This window comes from Hipposideros armiger, unplaced genomic scaffold (assembly GCF_001890085.2).
Source record: "Hipposideros armiger isolate ML-2016 unplaced genomic scaffold, ASM189008v1 scaffold_875, whole genome shotgun sequence".
Lineage (NCBI taxonomy): Eukaryota > Metazoa > Chordata > Mammalia > Chiroptera > Hipposideridae > Hipposideros > Hipposideros armiger.
In genome coordinates this window covers 428,893-443,557 of record NW_017732225.1, presented here as the reverse complement: position 1 = coordinate 443,557, position 14,665 = coordinate 428,893, and the positions used below count along the sequence as shown (strand labels likewise).

At 57.1% G+C, this 14,665-nt stretch overlaps 2 protein-coding genes across 2 annotated transcripts in view; one reads left to right on the top strand and one right to left on the bottom strand.

The window, feature by feature from the left end:
- GIGYF1 (GRB10 interacting GYF protein 1) overlaps nt 1-7,002 on the top strand; it is a 14,504-nt gene extending 7,502 nt beyond the window's left edge. Inside the window, exons 13-29 of the mRNA XM_019629949.1 lie at nt 6-154; nt 275-383; nt 916-1,053; nt 1,246-1,346; nt 1,558-1,729; nt 1,860-2,026; nt 2,145-2,245; nt 2,328-2,444; nt 2,583-2,683; nt 2,808-2,890; nt 2,993-3,139; nt 3,225-3,458; nt 3,659-3,846; nt 3,948-4,108; nt 4,200-4,363; nt 4,463-4,592; nt 4,692-7,002. Of these exons, the coding sequence (XP_019485494.1) occupies nt 6-154; nt 275-383; nt 916-1,053; nt 1,246-1,346; nt 1,558-1,729; nt 1,860-2,026; nt 2,145-2,245; nt 2,328-2,444; nt 2,583-2,683; nt 2,808-2,890; nt 2,993-3,139; nt 3,225-3,458; nt 3,659-3,846; nt 3,948-4,108; nt 4,200-4,363; nt 4,463-4,592; nt 4,692-4,744 (2,315 nt within the window). The 3' untranslated portion in view covers nt 4,745-7,002. The remainder of the gene's footprint in view (nt 1-5; nt 155-274; nt 384-915; nt 1,054-1,245; nt 1,347-1,557; nt 1,730-1,859; nt 2,027-2,144; nt 2,246-2,327; nt 2,445-2,582; nt 2,684-2,807; nt 2,891-2,992; nt 3,140-3,224; nt 3,459-3,658; nt 3,847-3,947; nt 4,109-4,199; nt 4,364-4,462; nt 4,593-4,691) is intronic.
- Nucleotides 7,003-7,291: 289 nt separating this feature from the next.
- GNB2 (G protein subunit beta 2) lies at nt 7,292-12,523 on the bottom strand. Its single transcript, XM_019629870.1, has 10 exons — nt 12,338-12,523; nt 9,982-10,127; nt 9,679-9,717; nt 9,456-9,562; nt 9,086-9,149; nt 8,836-8,998; nt 8,675-8,741; nt 8,165-8,366; nt 7,853-8,069; nt 7,292-7,772 (listed from the first exon to the last, which is right to left on the bottom strand). The coding sequence occupies exons 2-10, from the start codon at nt 10,036-10,038 to the stop codon at nt 7,666-7,668; spliced, it is 1,023 nt and encodes a 340-aa protein (XP_019485415.1). The 5' UTR covers nt 10,039-10,127; nt 12,338-12,523; the 3' UTR covers nt 7,292-7,665.
- Between the last annotated feature and the right edge of the window lie 2,142 nt (nt 12,524-14,665).

Below are 14,665 nucleotides of genomic sequence, written 5' to 3'. Positions count from 1 at the left end.
GGGGGGGGGGGGGGGGGGCAGTTCTCACCTCCGGAGGTGCCGAGGGCCTGACGGCTTTGATGACGACAAGGACGGGCTCCCAGAGTGGTGCCTGGACGATGAGGATGAAGAAATGGGCACCTTCGATGCCTCTGGGGCCTTCTTGCCTCTCAAGGTATCTGTGAGGAGGCCAGGGGAAGATTATTAGTAGAGGTTGGTGGGAACCTGCCCTCTTACTCTCACCTGTTTATCTTCTGCCCCCTCACCTCCCATTGTATCCCCTAACCCCATGCAGAAGGGCCCCAAGGAGCCCATTCCTGAGGAGCAGGAGCTCGACTTCCAGGGTCTGGAGGAAGAGGAGGAAGAGCCTACTGAAGGGTTGGAGGAGGAGGGGCCAGAGGCAGGTAAGCCTGCAGGGTGCAGCAAGGAGAAGGCCTGAGAGCCTGGAGCTGGGACAGGCTGGCATAGGGATCCCTTAGGCTGGATACTGGCTGTCCACCCACCTTTAGGAGAAGGCTGTTTAGAAATGTGAGAAAGGCAGGTGCAGACATGTGTGGGGAGGAACCCGGAAATAGTAGGGCTGTGTCTTAAAGGCAGCATGTCACATAAAAATCAAGCATCATCAAAATGACCCTTGCCAATCCTTTGGAGTATTAAATCTATGGTATTGTGCATACAACCCTGGACAGTGCCGTGGACACAGTGTACCCGTGTCCAGTGTTGCAGGGGCAAATGAGGTGTGCAAAATGGGGTTTGTGGTGTTGAGTTACTGAATGTTAGTCGTGCTGACCAAAGTTAAGCAGGTAGACTCAGTACTCAATACAGGTGGGAGTCAGAGGCCCAAGATCTGGCCAGAAATGGAAGGTTTGTGCTAAATCATTTTAAAAGCCTTCCAGTTCTTTGGTTTTGAATTCTGGTAATTACCTTTCTCTTCAGGTGGGAAGGAACTGACTCCACTGCCACCTCCAGAGGAGAAGTCTAGCTCCCCATCCCCACTGGCTACCTTGGGCCCACTCTGGGGAGCTAATGGGGAAGGAGGTGACGCTGTGGAGAAAGACCTGCCAGTTGCTGAAGGTAGCCAGAGGGTGGGGCCACCCTTTCTCTGGAGCCAAGGGCTGGTGGGGAAAACACTCCCTTTCCTTGTGGAGCCCACAAGGGTCGATCCCTCTTTTTTGGAATAAGGATGGATAGGGGGCTGTCTCACCCCTCCTATGGACCTCTCCCCTGCCCCCGCCCCATTCCACCTTCCTTCTTTGCCCCTTCTAGGAGACGATTTGAGGGGAATGCAGCTAAGTCCTAGGGTGGGCTCACCCCCTGGCCCACCTGGAGATCTGGAAGATGATGAAGGCTTGAAGCACCTACAGCAGGTTGGGTGGGAGCGGGGGGCCTAAGAAGGTTCTAGGGGGTCTTCCCCTGTAGGGGGACAGAAAGCCATTGTTCTGTCTGTGCCTGCCTGGGTTCCAAGCTTTTGCCTATCCTGTTGTGTCCAGCTGACCCCATCCCGACCTTAGCCCCAGCCCCGTCCTACTATTGCTGTGATTGGGCAGTTGAGCTTTCCCTTTCTCCCTGGGCTCCCAGGAGGCAGAGAAGCTTGTGGCATCCCTACAGGACAGCTCTCTGGAGGAGGAGCAGTTCACGGCCGCCATGCAGGCCCAGGGCCTGCGCCACTCTGCAGCTGCCACTGCCCTCCCCCTCAGTCACGGTGCAGCCCGGAAGTGGTTCTACAAGGATCCACAGGGGGAGATCCAAGGTGGCTGTGGGGAGTAGGGGGCATGCAGGAGGGGCTGCTGGGGGCAGGGGCACACCACTATTCTCTTTCAGGGCTTCTCTGGCACACCTTTCTGATTGCCACCCCACCTCCATCCCCCTTCCCGGTCCAGGACCCTTCACAACACAGGAGATGGCGGAGTGGTTCCAAGCGGGCTACTTCTCCATGGCCCTGCTTGTAAAACGTGGCTGTGATGAGGGCTTTCAGCCACTGGGTGAGGTGATCAAGATGTGGGGTCGTGTGCCCTTTGCCCCAGGGCCCTCACCACCCCCACTGCTGGTGAGCATAGCCACCTTTGCAAGGAGCAGAGAGGGGAGGTGGGAGCCTGATGGACGTTAACAGGTGGTGTGGAGCACAACAAAGTTAAAGCTGTGGGAATACTTTTGCCCTCACTCAGGGAAACATGGACCAGGAGCGGCTGAAAAAGCAACAGGAGCTGGCAGCGGCAGCCTTGTACCAGCAGCTGCAGCACCAGCAATTTCTTCAACTGGTCAACAGGTACTGGAGCCTAGAAGAGCTTCTAAGTAGGGACAGACACTGGCTGTGTTGGCCTGCTCCCTCACGCCTGTCCTCTCCGCAGCCGCTCCCTCCAACAGTGTGGGCTCCGGGAAAAGGCAGCTCTGGGGGACCTGACGCCACCGCAGCAGCAGCAGCTCACCGCCTTCCTGCAGCAGCTCCAAGCTCTCAAACCCCCCAGGTCTGTTGGGCTGCTTTCTGTCAAATCAGTCTTCACTTGGCTGCATGCATGGATGAGCCCTCAGGATATGTATAGTGGGGCTATGGGGCAGTCCGGATATGGGTTCAGGGTGCTGAGAATCAGTGCTTTGCTCCTCAGAGGCGGGGATCAGAACCTGCTCCCGACGATGAACCGGTCCTTGTCGGTGCCAGATTCCAGTTCCCTCTGGGACATACATACCTCAGCCTCATCACAGTCAGGTGTGTGGCCAGCCCAGCTCAGTTGGGGGAGTAGGGAGACCAGGGGCTGCACCTACCCCTCAAGCTGCTTCAGCCCAGGGAGCCTGAGCTCCCTCCTGCAACTAACTGCCTTTGCCTCCTACAGGCGGTGAGGCCAGTCTTTGGGACATACCAATTAACTCTTCGACTCAGGGTCCAATTCTAGAACAACTCCAGCTGCAACATAAAGTGAGTAGGCATCCTGGGGCTGGAGTCCTTGGGTGTCAAGGGCTGGACTGAGGCAGGGAAAGCTAAGTACCCCCAGGTCTGACATGCAATCTTGACTGTCAGTTCCAAGAGCGCAGAGAAGTGGAGCTCAGGGCTAAGCGGGAGGAAGAGGAGCGAAAGCGCCGCGAGGAGAAGCGACGCCAGCAGCAGCAGCAGCAGGAGGAGCAGAAGCGGCGGCAGGAGGAAGAGGAGTTGTTTCGGCGCAAGCAGGTGGGTGCCCAGCTGAGCCCTCAGCCTGCTGGGTCCTGAGTTTGGTGGCAGGCTGCTGGCGCTCACTGTCTCTCCGGTGGTTCAGGTGCGGCAGCAGGAGCTACTGCTGAAGCTGCTGCAGCAGCAGCAGCAGCAGGCAGTGGCCTCCGTCCCAGTGCCCCCTGCACCCAGCTCCCCGCCCCCACTGTGGGCTGGCCTGGCCAAGCAAGGACTTTCCATGAAGACACTGCTTGAGCTGCAGTTGGAGGGCGAGCGACAGCTGCATAAGCAGCCTCCGCCTCGGGAGCCATCGCGGGCCCAGGCCCCCAACCACCGTGTGGTGAGCAGTCTGGGCCCTTCCCCCGGCTGACTTGTACCTTTTGGGCCCTCGGGAACCCTTCCAGCTAGCTCCCATAGCGACCAAGGGGTGGGGTGGGGATCATTGGTCCATGCCCCCCTTTGACACATAAATGAGTCTCCCCACTTAGCTTTCTTATGTGTGTCCCTGTTTGGGCCACCCTGACTTCCTGCCATCTGTAGCAGCTTGGGGGTCTGGGCACTGCCCCCCTGAACCAGTGGGTATCTGAGGCTGGGCCGCTGTGGGGCGGGCCCGACAAGAGTGGGGGCAGCAGCGGTGGCCTGGGGCTCTGGGAAGACACCCTCAAGAGCAGCGGGAGCCTGGCCCGCAGCCTGGGCCTGAAGAACAGCCGGAGCAGCCCTTCTCTCAGGTGGGTGCCAGGGCCTGCAGGGTCCAGGCTAGGGCCAGGATGGAAGGATGTAGAACACCGGAGCTGATCTCTTGCCTCTAATTCACCCTTGTCCCACTCAGTGACTCCTATAGCCACCTGTCAGGTCGGCCTGTGCGCAAAAAGACGGAGGAGGAAGAGAAGCTGCTGAAGCTGTTACAGGGCATCCCCAGGCCCCAGGATGGCTTCACTCAGTGGTGTGAGCAGATGCTACACACACTGAGCACCACGGGCAGCCTGGACGGTACGGGCGGCAGACTGGGGGAGGCTGGGCTGGCTCAGGGGTGTCAGACCTTCATCAGGTGGGCACTGACAGCCCCTATCCTGCCCCATAGTGCCCATGGCTGTAGCGATCCTCAAGGAGGTGGAATCCCCCTATGATGTCCACGATTATATCCGTTCCTGCCTGGGGGACACGCTGGAAGCCAAAGAATTTGCCAAACAATTCCTGGAGCGGAGGGCTAAGCAGAAAGCCAGCCAACAACGGCAGCAGCAGCAGGTGAGCTTTCACAGCCCCAGGCAGGTGAGGGTGACCTTAGGTGAGAGTGAGGTCACTGGACACCCTCCTGACTCCCCCTCCCTTTCTGCTGCCTGGCAGGAGGCTTGGCTGAGCAGTAGCTCCCTGCAGACAGCCTTTCAGACCAACCATAGCACCAAGCTTGGCCCTGGGGAGGGCAGCAAGGCCAAGAGGCGGGCACTGATGCTGCACTCGGACCCTAGCATCTTGGGTATGTTTTAGGGGTGGGGCCAGTTACGAGGCTCCTTCCACAGCATGGAGCAGGTGCCTGGGGGTGAAAGAGCTCAAACCCAGCTTCTTCTGGCTTCAGGGTACTCCCTGCACGGACCTTCTGGTGAGATTGAGAGCGTGGATGACTACTGACCAGCCCATCCCACCAGCCCCCTGGGCTGTAGGCCAGGAGAAGCAGCAGCAGCAGCTTGGACCCTTGGGTCCCCAGTCTGCAGGCTCCCAACAAGGAGCATAGGAGGAAGCAGGGGCAGGGTCCCCAGCACTTGTTACAAACCACACAATGCACCTTAACTCACCCACCACGAGGCACTTTACAGATTGGGGGGTTGTTTTTTTTTCCTTTTCTTTTTAAAAAATTTTAAACAACATTGAAGAAAATGTTAGGAGAGACAAAAAAAAAATGTTAAAAACTAGACTCTAAGCACCCCTTCTCCCTCTGAGGATTGTCGGGGTGACAGTGGAAGGTCCATGGAGTTTTGGGGTTGGTTTTTTTTTTTTAAGAAAAAAGAAAAACAATGAAAAAAAGGTTAGGAGGCTGAAAGAAAAAAAACACACTGTTAATTTGGGGCAGTGGGGACATGGCCCCACGGATCTGTCCTGCCTGGCCCCCAAGGCTGCACTTACCCTCCCTGCCCCGCCAGGTGGGCCACTGGGGTAACTGGAAGCTGGGGTGCCAGCAGTTTGCACAGCAAGGCCCCCTCAACCCCGCCAGCCGGACCTCTGTGAATGGCCCCCTTGTTGCTGTGACTGGCAGAGGTGTCTGGGGTTGGGGCCAAAGGAGCCCCTTGGCTTTGCTGCTTTGGGGGAAAGTTGCACAAATGGGCTGTGCCATCTCACCTCCCCAGGTGGCTGACGGGGTAGATGGCAGAGGGCCGGCCCGGTGCCAACCTCATCTGGCTGTCAGGGCAGCAGAACTTCCACTCTGGCCCTGGTGAGGGGCTTCCCCCTCCGCTGCCATTGGGGGGATGACCTGGGTGTGAAGCTGAAAGCCCCAGCTCCCTGCCTTGCCACATGAATGTATTCTTCGGGCCACAAGCCCCTGCTGCACCCTGCCTCAGCCTTGAGTGAGGTGGGGGCAGAGCAGTTCCTCCAGGAGCTGGAGAGAGGCACCACTTAATGACTGTTTCTCCTGTGAAGGGGGCTAGAGGAGAGGCCCAGGAGGCCAAGGGAGCGGGCAGCTTGGGGCTTCAGTTGCAGTGTGGGAGCTGTTAGAAGAGTCCCCCCACCTGCAGCCAGCTGGCTGTGTGGGATGTGGACCACCCAGCTCTGCCCTGACCCCTCCATTGACCAAATGGGACAGGAGTGGCCTCTCCCCTTCCTGCTCCTCTGATGAGTTTTTAATGTTGGGTAAGGTGGGGGTGGGGGGTCAAGACTAGAAGTGTCTGTCTCCTGAGTCGAGGAGGCAGTCCTTCTAGTGCTCACCGACTTATTCCCAATCACCTGCCTGGGTTTGTCTCCATTCCTGTTTTTTGTTGTTGTATCTTTTGGGTTTCTCATCTAACTTCTGTTGACCTCATTGCTCAGAGTGCAGTATTAGGGCAGGATTCTGCCACTGCCTCCCCTCCATGAATGTATTTATCCTTCCTGCCCTGGGGAAATGGGGAGTGGCCCCCGTTTTCTTTCCCCATCCATCCCTAGAGACCACATTTTTTGTTTTTGTGTTTTGTTTTGTTTTTTGTTTTTTTTTTTGGGTTTTTTTTTTGCACCAAAGTGGCAACTGGGTCAGTGTTTGGGGGATAAAGCTGGCCTTGGGGGGTGGAGGGACTCCCTCCACCTGCTTCTCCCTGGTTTCAACAGTGTTAGCATATGTGAAAAGACAATATTCTCTCTAAAGCAATAAGGGGATGATGGGCCAGGGGGAAATGACTTGCTGCTGCTGGCCCCCCAGCTCCCCCTTTCCTTGCGCCAGTATTTGGCGGCATTAGAGGTGTGGGGGGAGTACTGTTGTGACTGAATGTAACTGCCCCCACCCCTGCCGCAGCCAATGCAGGGGGAGGGGGGATGACACTCTTCCCCTCTCTTCCTTCCCCTTCCCCCCAGCTAAAGAGACTTTGAACTTAGGGGGCCCTTGAGCCTGGAGAGGCCTTAACCCTGTGAGGAAGTGTAGGGGGAGCCCTCTCCCACCCCATCCCCTTCTGAGAGTGGTCAATGTTTACAAGCCCCTGAGCCCCCCAGCCCAGGGACTCAGCCCCTATTGCTGTCCTTTCCCAGCCATCTTCCTGGGCCCCGGCTGCTCTCCCACCCTTCCCAGAGTTGGGGTGGGTGCAGGGGCCATTCTGTATCCCCTTGTTTGCCTTGTCCCTACAATCTCCACCCCATGACTTACCCTCCTACCTACCCCTGCCCCTGTAAATACGCCCCCCAATAAAACTTTGTGTGTGTTCCCTTTTGCTTTTGCATCTTTTCTTGGGGGGGGGGGCACAAAACTGGGAAGTCCAAGAGCTGCTGGCAGGGCAGTCATCCTGACCCAGCCAGACAAGAGAATGGTGGCTGTGTGTATTTAGGAAGAATACCTATGGCCCTATTGGGCAGAAGGTTCTTCTGCCTGTGACTCCAGCTTTGGTCTGAGGAAGAGTGTGATTTCCTCTCTGGCCCTCTACTTGGTGGGGCCCCCATATCCTCTAGCTGACCTGCCCTCCAGGACAGACCCCAAATTGAGAAAGAAAGGGAGAGACCAGGTACAGAGTTGGAATTGGTTCCTTTATGGAAAAACTGAAAATATAATAAAAATTAAAATTAAACCAGTTTTAAAAAATCCAGCCCCTGGAGTTTCTACCTCCTGCCTCTGGCCCTCCAGGGGGATGAGGCCCTGACTCCAGGGCAGCAAAAGGATGAGGGCTTTCTGCCCCTCCTCTTCCCCCCATTCTATTCCCATCTTTATCTCCACAGTGGGGACCCCTCCGGGAGGAACCAAACCTGGGTAGGGGAGCAGGGACCCAAGGCCCCATGGCCTGGGGAGGGAGGGTTGTATGCCCCCAGCCCCAAAGCTCCCGGCCTGTAGTGTGGGCATGGGCAGGGCCCCTCCTGGCCAGACCCAGTTGGGGTTGGGGCTATTAGTTCCAGATCTTGAGGAAGGAGTCCCAGGAGCCTGTGGCTACAGCCATGCCATCATCAGTGACCCCGAGGCAGCTCACGCGGTTGTCATGGCCAGCGAGGACACCTGTGAGGGAGGGGTACATCAGAACGCATCTGGTCTGGTTCTCTGTCCCCACCTGTCCCCGCTCAGCATCCAGCTCTCACCTGCACGGTCGCCCTTCATAGCATCCCAGATGTTGCAGTTGAAGTCATCATAGCCAGCGAGCAGCAGCCGGCCACTGCGCGAGAAGGCAACAGAGGTGATGCCACAGATGATGTTGTCGTGGGAATACATGAGGAGCTCCTGGTCAGCCCGCAGGTCAAAGAGGCGGCACGTGGCATCATCAGAGCCCGTGGTGAAGGCATAGCCGTTGGGAAAGAACTACAGGACATAGGACCAGAGTGGGATGAGGGCACTGAGCAGGGCCAGGAGCCTGGCAGACAAGGCCAGCCCAGCCAGCTTGCCCCAGAACTTACAGCCACAGCATTGATGTCAGATTCGTGGCCGATGAAGGTCTGTCGGCACATTGAATCTCGCACATCCCACAGCTTGATAGAGGCATCACAGGCACCTGACACAAAGGTGCGGCCATCGGGGGCCAGTGACAAGGACATCACATCCCCACTGTGTCCAGCAAAACCCACCGTCTGCTGGCCTGTCTCAATGTCCCACAGGGCACTGGAGAGGTGATAGAAAGAAATATGGGATCAGAGGGGTGCAGGACAGACCCCCTGGCTCCCTATTCCTCTACCATGTGAGCCCAGCCTTGACAGAGCCTCCATGGAAGGGGTGCCAGGAGCCACTAGGTCACAGAAGCCTACTCTTGTCCCCTCCCTTCCCGCCACAGGAGAGGGAGGCTAGTTCACAATGAGGGCTCTGTCCTCACTTGCTCAGGGTGTGTACTATGTGCTGAGCACTGAGGCAGTGGCCCACCAGGCAGGAAGTACGGGGTGAGCTACGACTGCCTAGCCCTGGCAGGACCTCACCAGGTGGTGTCCCCAGAGCTGGTGATGATTTGGTTGTCATCCAGGAAGCGGCAGCACGACAGGTACCCTGGGGAAAGGGGCTGGTCAGCCAGGTCTCTAAGGGAGGGCAACACAGCCCCTCACCCACCAACAGCACCTATGCCCTACCAGGCCCCTCTCACCAGTGTGGCCGGGCAGCTCTCGGCTGACCCTGACATTGCCCTCACGGGTCTTGAGGCTGTAGATGGAACAGATGTTGTCCAACCCCCCACAGGCCACAAAGTTTCCTGAGGGCGCGTAGGCACAGGTCATGACCCAGGAAGAGCGCAGCGGGATGGCATGGACCTAGGGAGGAGGGGCAGTATCCAGGGTCAGAGCCAGGTAGGTAGGGCCTGCATCCCAGCCACATCCAGCTTCAGGTACCACCTCTACCTTGTTGGTAGTATAGCTGTCCCAGATGATGAGCTTCCCATCCTGGGAGGCGCTGACCAGCAGCCTGTTGGAGAGTGGCAGGGGAGAGGCAGAGGGGTCAGGGTAAAGCCCCTTCTGGAGGAAGGATGCCCTTCCCAGTCTCCTATCTGGTGGGAAGCACTTCTGAGACAACAACTAACAGCAACTCACAAGTTCCTGTTAGTATGGTCCTGAGTCTCCATCTTGCCAAACATACTTGGCAACATGGGCATCCTGTTCATCCCCCAGATCTGCAAGGCTGCCCCTCCCAGTGCCCCCAACTCTACCTGCTTTACTTAGTCCTAAGGCAAACACCAGGGCTCAGCACCCAGCCCCAACCACACACACCCACCTTGAATCTGTCCCCCAATGCATGGCATAGATTTTTGCCAGGTGCCCACGGAGGGTCCTCCGTGTCCTCATCTGGATTCTCCCCACTGGGTCCAGCCCAGCTGTGATCTAGAGGTAGAGGGAGAATGGGTCAGGGAGGGTCAGGTGGCAGGGCCCATTAAGCAGTATGCCTCAGACCTGTGCCCCTTCCCTAAGCCCCAAGTCCGGCCCTGGATTCATCTCACCTGGGTCAGTGTTGAATCCCCACATGCTTTTCGGGCATCCTATAAGAGATGGCAGAGCCAGTCAGAAAGAGGCAGGAGAGAAAACCAGGAGAGGAAGAAGAAAGAACACAGGAGACAGAGAGGATAAGACAGTAAGTGGGGGTTAGGGTACCCCCCCTCCACACACACACACACACACACACACACACACACACACACACACACGCGCGCGCGCGCGAAGAACCCCTCCCCCTGTCCAGCACACACACAGATGCCTGGGCCCTGCCCACTCAGCCCTCCCAGCTCAGCCGACCAGGCCCTCACCCGGATCTGGTTCCGGAGCTGCTCAGCCTCCTGTCTCAGTTGCTCCAGCTCACTCATGGCGCCAGGCCCGTGGGGCGGGGTTGGGGGCGGCTGGGGGCCGCGGGACGGGGGCTGGGGGAGGCAGCTCCTCGCCGCTGGCCCGAGGCCTGGGGGATGCAGGGCTGACGTCAGGCCCAAGGTCGCGGGGAAGGGGGGAAAGGCGGGGTTGAAGCGCGGCCGGAAAGGGTGAATACAGGGTAGAGGGGGAAGGGGGCGGCTGCAGTGGCCGCAGCCCCTGTGCAGAGCCCAGGGCCTCTGGCACAGAAGGGATGGGGCCTAGGAATAGCTGACTTCCCCAATCTTCCTCCCGCCCCCCGGAAACGGAGCGGGAAGTGCAAGAGGAAGCGCAGGGGAAACCCCTCCCTCGGACAGCAGCCCGGGCGGGACACCCGCGACAGGAACTGGGGGGGCAAGAGGGCGGGGAGAGTCCCTTCGAAAACAGACCTGGCGTCCGCCCCTGCCCGCACAGGCACCGCCCTCATAGCGCCTCATTTTAAAAGGGGCGGTGCCTCTTTAAATTCACCCCCACTCGCCGCACACCCTCCACACACACCCCCAAGCTTAGACTCTGTGTGTGGGGGGTGACTAGAGGGGGAAGCTGGGATGTTCGTGGGGTTGCCTAGGCAACCGTCACCCGGACTGAGAGCACCTCATTGGTGAAGTGCCCCCACCCTAGCCCAGTTGCCAAGGCAACCGCATCCACTGCAGGGACCTGTCGGGTGGGTGACCCCACCCCCGGCCCCATCGCCCCCGCCCGACCCAGCCTCCCGCTCCTCCCCAGAACCGGGTGACTGTTTACAGGATTTGGGAAAAGCCGATTGGGCACTAATAGGTTCGGGACGGCTCACCCAGGATAATCCCCGGGCCGGCTGCACCCCATTAGCCGCCCGCGGCGGCGGGGAGGACAATCTCAAGCCGTCGCTCCCTCCAGAGCCGAGGCCTCTCGCCCCAGCGCGCCACAGAAAGCCCGTGGGAACCGCTCGCGAGTAGTTAGGGATCGGAAGAAAGGTTCCCAGCCCCAAGGCGCGGAGCTGCTCTCTCCCCGGCACCAGGGGGCAAGAGGCGGCCCCAGGCGGCCTAGCCCTGTGCCCTCTGCACCCCAGGAGCCCAGCCTGCGGGTTCGTCGCCGGGGCCCCAGGGGCCTGGCTGGCTCCATTCCAGGGCCCGGAGTTTTGCCCCGCCGCCTCTTGGACACCTGTGTGATCTGGCCATGCACACTGTACTCTGCCAACCTGGGCGTCCCCCACCCTGCTCCCACTTCCCCCAGGCCTGGGCGTTCCTCTTCCCTACGGACATTTCCCCTCTGTCAGTTCAGCTTTCTAAACCAGTGCCAGGGGATGCCCCTCCAAAAAAGCGGGGAGGGGGCAAAGCCTTCCACTCCACCTTCCCAGCTCCAGACAAAGCCCCTTCCTTCCAGCTGTCAGCAGTCCCGGCCGGGCGGCAACGCCAGAGGCCCGGGGTAGAAGGAAGCTGGGGGCGGGGGCGACGCTCCTCGCCCTCAGTCCCCCTCGCCCTCTGGGGCCCCCAGATTCTGGAGCCGGGGCTCCAAGGAGAAATGGGGGTGCCACCGCCTCCGCAGGTCTGGCAGGGCAAAGGGGAGGGGACAAGGGAGGGTCCTGGATCTGGCAGCTGGAAGGCGCGGACCGGTGCCGCGCTGCGAAGCGCAGTAAGCCTAGCTCTCCGGCCCCCACGACCTCCATTTTGCCCAAAAGAAAGCTAGACGGAGTTGGGGGCGCCCTGGAGCTAGACTTGGGGTTAGAACTGGTAAAGGGAATGGTGTGCCGAGGACTCCCGTCCAGGGTAATGGGGCCAGAAAACACGGGCAGAACCCAAATCAAAGGTAGGGTAGAGACGAAGGGAAGGATGGCCTCGCGGCCTTGCCTGCCTCTCTTGAGGATTCTGGAGTTTTGCAGGGCGAATGCTGGCTGGAGTGCGAAATGGAAAGACACGAGGGGTGCTACCCAGGGGCAAACCGGGGTGTGGGGGGGGAGTGGAACAGGGCCTAGCGAAAGCCCCGAATTTGCCCCCCAACTTCTCAGGGAGCAAGAGGCAGGCGGGGCCGGGATGGGGTCTGGGGTCAGGCAAAATGCGCCTGAAGGTGCAGGGAGCGCGTGCATTAATTGGGGATGAGGGTCCCCCAGTTCCCCTTCCGGGTTTAGAAGCGACGGGGCCGAAGGAAGGGAGGGGAGGTCTGGGCAGTTACGTCCGCTCCCAAGAGGCCAGATCGGGGAGACAGAAGAAAGAGAGGTTTCCCCTCATGGGAATTTGGGGATGGGGGCTAGGGGGCGATGAGGACTCCTTTTGTTACCGGAGGTACCTGTAGCGGTGGGACTCTGCGAAGGGTCGCTAAAAGAGCGCGGGAGGTCCTGTCTTCCTCCGCGGCGGAGGCGGCAGCGGCGGCGACGCGGATGGATTTCCTCAGTCACCCCAACTCAACCGTCCAGCGCTGCTCTCCCCAGAGCGGAGGGATCCCGCCCGCCAGTGACGCGGCCGTCGCCGCCGCGCCCAGGGCCCGGCAGGGCGAGACCAACTACTTAGTGGGGGGAGACCGGAAGGGAAAATACCACCTAATGGGCAAAGATTGTCTCTGTCAAAACGAAGATATTACTCCACACTATTTCGACGCAAAATGGACTAAAATTAATGCTTTGCTTCCCGAAAGGGAGTAAGACAGCCCCCCTGGGACTAACAAAGGTGGTATCAGCATAAGGGAGGGTGAAACACCTCGCTAGTCACGTGACCTACCCTCCCGGATTGGGTGGCTCCAGACTGGGACGGGAAGCTCAACGCCCCAGTTCTCGGTTTGACCACGCCCTCACCCTGGTGAGACCACGCCCTTCAGGGGGACGGCGCTAAAGAGATCCTGACCCCAGCAGGACTGGGCAGGTGGCCTCCAGGAGGCGGAGTGTGAGGGCTGCGTTTCTGAAAGTCCCTGAGCAGGAATGAATGGGGCCCACTGCAGGCCCTCAGGAACCTGGGAATTCCATAAAAAGGATCTTGCCCAGGCAGTTTCCCACCAAAAGTGAGATTTTATAGAACTCTTTACAGATCTGCATGACACTGTAATAATAATTTATATTTATTGAATTCTATACTTATTTAATCCTTATGGCAATACTATGAAGTTAAGTACTATCATTGTTCCCGTTTTATAGTAGTGGGAAGGATTCCTAGGGCAGAAGAGTAGAGATATGAACCAAGGCAGCTTTAGCGACTTTACTGTGCAATGATAACAATACTAGCCTCTTGATGAAACCCACTGTGGACCATCCCTGTAAAGGGATGAGAATGTAAGAAGTATAGGCCTGTTTCCACCTCTGTAAAATGGGAGTGTTGACCTGTTCTTCAGGTCACCTTGGATTGTTATGATTCCCCACGGATTGTAAAAATGCTTTGGAAAGTTCAAATCAGTGAATAACCTTCACTGAGTCCTCATGCAATTTAAAGTAAAGCATCAGAACAGATAATTTTCATTTAACCTCCATTAAAGCATTACAAATAGTTTCCAAAGCACGATTTTTTTAAAAGAAAGTAAGAAAAAATATTGTATGTCAACTGTAATAGAGAAATAAAACAAAAAAGACACTGAAAGTAAAAAAACAAAAACAAAAGAAGGGGCCAGCCGAGTGGTTCAGTTGGTTAGAGCTCAAGCTCTGAACAATAGGGTTGCTGGTTCGACTCACACATGGGCCAGTGAGCTGCACCTGAGCTGAGCTGCTGCTGAGCTGGTGAGAGCGCCAGCTCTTAACAACAAGGTTGCCGGTTGGACTCCTGCATGGGATGGTGGGCTGCGCCCCACCCCACTAGATTGAAAGCAGAGACTGGATTTGGAGCTGAGCTTTCGCCCTCCACAACTAAGATTGAAGGACAACAAATTGACTTGGAGCTGATGGGTCCTGGAAAAACACAATGTTCTTCTTCCCCAATTCCCCAATAAAATCTTTAAATAAAACAAAACAAACAAACAAAAAACATTCTTAGTTATGTACAAATTTCATTTATGTACACTTATCAACTCAGTGATATATTAGCAGTAGATAATAAATGTTAATTAGATTTTAAAACTTGGAAGGGACCTTATAGATAATTTACTTCTATTTCCCCTCAATCTACAGATGGGTAAAGTGACTTCCCTAAAGTCACTTAGAAAACTATCGGCCTAGGCCTAGAACCCAATTTTGTTCATCTCTATAGGGCATCAAACTGCTTCCTCTCATTTTGGTTTCTGTGCTAATATGCTTCCCTGTTTTAAGTCACCCAGCAAATATTTATCGGATCCCAATGTTCTATCAGGTACTGTCATAGGCACTGAGGATACAACCGTGAAACATGCACCCTGCTTTGCCTGCCGGGAGCTTACAGTTTACAGAGGAAACAGACGGTAGATGATTATTAAAATAACAATTAGCACTAGTGTCCTGAAAGTGTCACTTACGGAGAGCAGCACATCTGGGAGGGGACACATTTGGAGAGAAACATCAACAGTTTTAAGTTGGGATGTGTTAGGTTTGAGGTCCTGGGAGAGGTGCAAGGAAGAATGCTCAGTAGGTGGCTGTCCAACTAGGTCTGGGGCTCAGCAGGAGTCTGGGTTGGATTAGAGCCTTGAGAGTGAGTGGCATTTTCAAGCAGATGACGTCATACAGAG